Source organism: Asterias amurensis, chromosome 5, assembly GCF_032118995.1.
Source record: "Asterias amurensis chromosome 5, ASM3211899v1".
In the NCBI taxonomy this organism is placed as follows: Eukaryota; Metazoa; Echinodermata; class Asteroidea; order Forcipulatida; family Asteriidae; genus Asterias; species Asterias amurensis.
This window is the reverse complement of record NC_092652.1, coordinates 5,346,402-5,351,139: the sequence shown is the minus strand read 5'-3', so window position 1 is coordinate 5,351,139 and position 4,738 is coordinate 5,346,402. Positions and strand designations below refer to the sequence as shown.

The 4,738-nt window shown below is 38.2% G+C and overlaps 1 protein-coding gene across 1 annotated transcript in view; it reads left to right on the top strand.

The window, feature by feature from the left end:
• Nucleotides 1-1,359: 1,359 nt before the first annotated feature.
• LOC139937111 (bifunctional purine biosynthesis protein ATIC-like) overlaps nucleotides 1,360-4,738 on the top strand; it is a 52,364-nt gene continuing 48,985 nt past the window's right edge. Inside the window, exons 1-3 of the mRNA XM_071932113.1 lie at nucleotides 1,360-1,520; nucleotides 3,222-3,348; nucleotides 4,214-4,290. Of these exons, the coding sequence (XP_071788214.1) occupies nucleotides 1,499-1,520; nucleotides 3,222-3,348; nucleotides 4,214-4,290 (226 nt within the window). The 5' untranslated portion in view covers nucleotides 1,360-1,498. The remainder of the gene's footprint in view (nucleotides 1,521-3,221; nucleotides 3,349-4,213; nucleotides 4,291-4,738) is intronic.

The window sequence follows — 4,738 nt, the reverse complement described above, 5'->3', positions numbered from 1 at the left end:
TTTGCTCAAATAAAACACAGAAGAGGCTCTGGGAAAAAAATAGTCTTGTGTATTCTGTATTTCAACTTTTGGGGAGTCTTTAACAAGTTTTTTTAGTAGTTTTTTTTTCTTGGCTTGAGAAGTGCTCTTCATGAAAACTTTGGGGACAATTTCAGGGTTTTTCTTGCGGGTGTTCAAGCAAACGGCTGACCTGCCAAATGAAGAGAGAGAGAACAAAAAAGTCAGGTGTTTAGTTTTTGGGGGTATTTTTTTTTTTGTTTTTTTTAGTGTCGTGCTGCATCAATGGGTGAACTGATAGATAATGCAAACAAATTATCGCCAAAAATTATCACCATAAAAATCAAAATCTGTAAGCCTTCCGAAATTATTTGGAAAAACTTTTTGGGGGGCATTCATGTATACAGATAGATTTTGTATTGTGAATACCGACGGGCATGCCCGGGCAATCGAGCTGCGCTCAACTCTTAGGAGACGTGAATAGGCTTTAACATTGGTCCTATTTGGCTACCGAAGTTGATTATAATAAAGTGCTTCGGCGAAAACTTGCAGCAAATCTGTTTGAGAGAAAAAGCACATTTTCAAATTTCGGGTTTTTCTTTCTCTGGGATAGGGCCTATTTAGTTAAAAAAAATATTTTAAAAAGCTGACGGATCCTGCCTAAAATTGAAAGAAATGTAAGTGTATCCGAAAATGAGTTTGTTTGGTTTTCAAGAAACCGAGAGTTACAGAAACAAAAACCGCCGAAGATCACAGATAATTTACATAAAACTTAACGGAATGAATGATGATGTGGATAGTAGAAAACATCCCTTGAAATATTTATGTCTGAAATGTCATAATTTGATGAAAAATAAATAAAACTAATTTCGCGTTTGGAGTTTATCGCTCAGTGAGCGTTTTATTCATTTTTATTTTGGCATCAATGCAATGCACAAAATTTAATCGTTTTTTCACTATTCTCTCGTGACCATGCATGGCCGATCGATCTCAAACTTCTTCAGGAAGTTCAGGTTTGTCAGTTTATGCATATGGTGGATTACACTACCATCATCAACTGTTTTGTTAGCAAAAAAAAACAATTCTGTAATGTTCCTTTAAAAAAATTTTCTTTTTTTAGTATTAATTTAGATTTGTTCCCCACACTAGCCGCGTTTACTGGTTTCTGCGGGAGCTTAGTGTTAGATGAGATTTATAGAGCCCTTAATCATCCATCAAAACAAAAATGTACCAAAGCGCCACCTGTTGTTGACTATTTTCTTCAGTCTGGCTTCAAGCTCATGTACTCAGCGTCTTTTGTTGGGGTAAAACCTAGACCTGTTGTTATTGTGCAGCGAGCTCGGCCGCTGGCGCGCCATATTCACACGTGCTTCAACTACTAATCTACATCACTCTCACGCACTGACTGTGTATCGAACTGTGTGACAGCAGATACCTGAACTTCTTCAGAAGTGACATTCTTAAATCAATATTTCTTCGTTATCTCACCGGATTTTAAATCATGGCAGCAAGTGGTGAAATTGGTAAGAACTGATTTTGTTTCTATTGACAAGTTTTTACTATGAATATTTGAATATTGTATGACATTTACAATGTTAATTATGTTCGGTCTGGCCGCCTGGCCATGGATGGTGGTACGGTAGTCTTTTTTCTTTCTTTTCTAACACGAGAATATTGGACAGTGCGTAAACTAAACGGAGTAGCTGCGGTCGTTAGACTTTAATTAATGCAGCCTGCGTACTATTATTACGACTAGGCCTACTACTACTACTAGCTGAAAAATAATAGTGAAACATATGGCCAATTAAATTATGAATATGATAATTCTATTTTTATACTTAATTAAAAGCTGGTGTATGTTCAATAATCATGCTGGAAAGAAATAAGGCCAGAAATAACTAGGTCCTATCTAAATTAATTTGTTTGTATACAAAAATGAACAAAAAAACAACAATGTCGTAAAAATCAGACAGATGTCCATTTGTTGGGGGATTTGGCAGTTTGTGGGTGGTGTGGGCCCCAATTAAAAATCAAATCACGTTATTAAAGTTATTGTAAAATATAGGACAAATCCAACTTAATAAATGAATTTTCTATGAAACACAGCCAATACTCACATAATTTTCGTTTACGTTTCGACTAGCATGACTAGTTTCACAAGTCATCCTCAGATCAGAACAAGGCACCACCAGTGAAACTAGTCAAAACATAAACAAAAATTACGCGAGTATTGGCTGTGTTTCGTAGAAAATTCATTTATTAAGTTGATAGATCATCGTGTTCATTTCCTTTTGTATCGTATCATTATCATAATAGCCCTTACAGACCTACCAAGTCTCGTGCATTAGGCGTGAGACTCTTGCATTTGGGCTCTGTCTCACGCTCACACGCACAGCAACCATTGTCTCACGCATTGGGGCCAGACCGGGAAAAAAACGCAAGGGGGGGGGGGTGGTGAGCTTTGAAAAATCTCACGCAAAGCTGGCCTCTGGACTTGGCATCTCTGCCCTTACTCCTAGCAGAACTATGTGGTTTCGTTCCGCCAACTTTACTGGAGAGACGATAGCGGAACAAAACCGCATAGTTCTAGGAGTAAATAGCCCTGTGTATTTGTATTTATTTATGGGGCTAGGGTGGGGCAGAAGGAAGGGGTCAAAGAATCTTATAATTATTTTTATTGTTTATTTATTGTTTGTACTTAATTATTTATTATTTTAAGTATTATTTTGTTTGTATATGTCTAGGTATGCAGCATTCAATGTAAGACCCTGAATTTAATTTTTACTATTTATTTGATCAAGTTTCGGATCAAGTTTTGGGACTCTCTGAAATTCACTTCCGGATATACCTCATCAGACAAAATGCACATTATCACTCTCTTCCAGCAGAAACTTCAAATACACTTGTTCATTAGTATTATTATCAGTATAAGCCACAAGGGAAACTGACGGGGTAAATTTTTGAAATGATTTTGGGGTGGAACAAAGAATTGACTAGAGTGGGATTCGAATCCCACTCTAGTCAATTCTTTGTTCAACCCCCAAATCATTTTAATTTTAATAAACGGCATTTTATTCAGTTCATTCATGCTTGCTTTCCAACATCTTGACAATACGTTAACTCAATCTTTAATTTTTTCCGGACCGGCGCCTTGGAATGCTTTCGGTAAAGTGCGCCTTATAAATGCTGTAGTTTATTATTATTATTTGTTACTTCGTCCACAGCACTTTTAAGTGTCTCCAATAAGACCGGACTGATTGATTTTGCAAAGCGTCTCCATGTTCTGGGGCTGCATCTTGTTGCGTCTGGAGGGACGGCCAAAGCAATCAAGGATGCAGGGATTCCGGTCAGGTGAGGTTTGATATAGCGCTTTTTCGCAGCCCTAAAGGGGCGTATCAAAATGCACAGGGTGTCATCATGGCCGAGTGGTTAAAGACACTGGACACTACTGGTAATTGTCAAAGACTAGTCTTCACAGTTGGTGGGTCTCAACATATGCATAAAATAACAAACCTGTGAAAATTTGAGCTCAATCGGTTGTCGAAGTTGCGAGATAATAATGAAAGAAAAAACACCCTCCGTCACACGAATTTGTGTGCTTTCTGATGCTTGATTTCGAGACCTCAAGTTCTAAACTTGAAGTCTCGAAATCAAATTCGTGGAAAATTACTGATTTCTCAAAAAGTACGTCATTACAGAGGGAGCTGTTTCTCACAATGTTTTATACTATCAACCTCTCCCCATTACTGGTAATCAAGAAAGGTTTTATGATGATAATTATTTTGAGTAATTACCAATAGTGTCCACTGCCTTTAAGAGTATCAAATTCAAGTATTGGTGGTTCAGTCACTTGAGTGTTGGTTTGAATCCCGGTCATGACACTTGTTTCCTTGAGCAAGATACTTTACTATAGGGCCGGGTAAAAAAACAAAACATGTTTCACGTCCGGGTTTCTGCCGAATTTCTTCGCTAGCCTTGTAAGCCTAGAATGCGTAGTAACGGGGAGTAAGCATGCACAGAAGCCAAAACTCCCCGCTAACCCGTGAAATACGCTTGCCGTAAGCACAGAATTCTCTGCTTCCGTAAGCACCGATTCTGTGCTCTGCTCTCAGACTGAAACTGATAATTTTGAGTGGTCTGGCGTGTGTGGAACATATTTTTGTTTGGTGAAAATGCTCATGAATGTTTACTTCTTGTGTCTTTTTTCCTGCTTTAGTGATGTGGCCTCTGTGACTGGAGCTCCAGAAATGCTTGGTGGGCGTGTGAAGACTCTACACCCTGCTGTACATGCTGGTTAGTAGCGCTCAGGGTTGTAGCTTGACCAATTTCCAGCGATGTAATTTCTCTGTTTTTAATCGGAATTTCTTTTCTTTCTTTTGCCCTAAAAAAAAATAGAACGCCGGTTTTTTTGACCAATTTTCAGCGATGTGATTTCACTGTTTTTAATCGGAATTTCTTTTCTTTTTTTGCCCTAAAAAAACAGAACTTCTGGTTTTGTTTGACGCCACCCCCACCCCACCCCCCCCCTAATTTAAAAGGGGTTAAAGATCAAATTCATAAAAGAATGAACATAAAACCGTGTAACAACACCCCAAATAGCCAAGTAGGGCTTTTAAACCAAAGAAAAAATGTTCATGCTCGTAAGTTTTCAAGCTCGCATGCTTTTGCGCTTTGAGCCTAGAGTTCTGGTTTTCTTCTCCACAGCCTATCACATCCCTGAATTTAGTGGCGAGCAATAAAT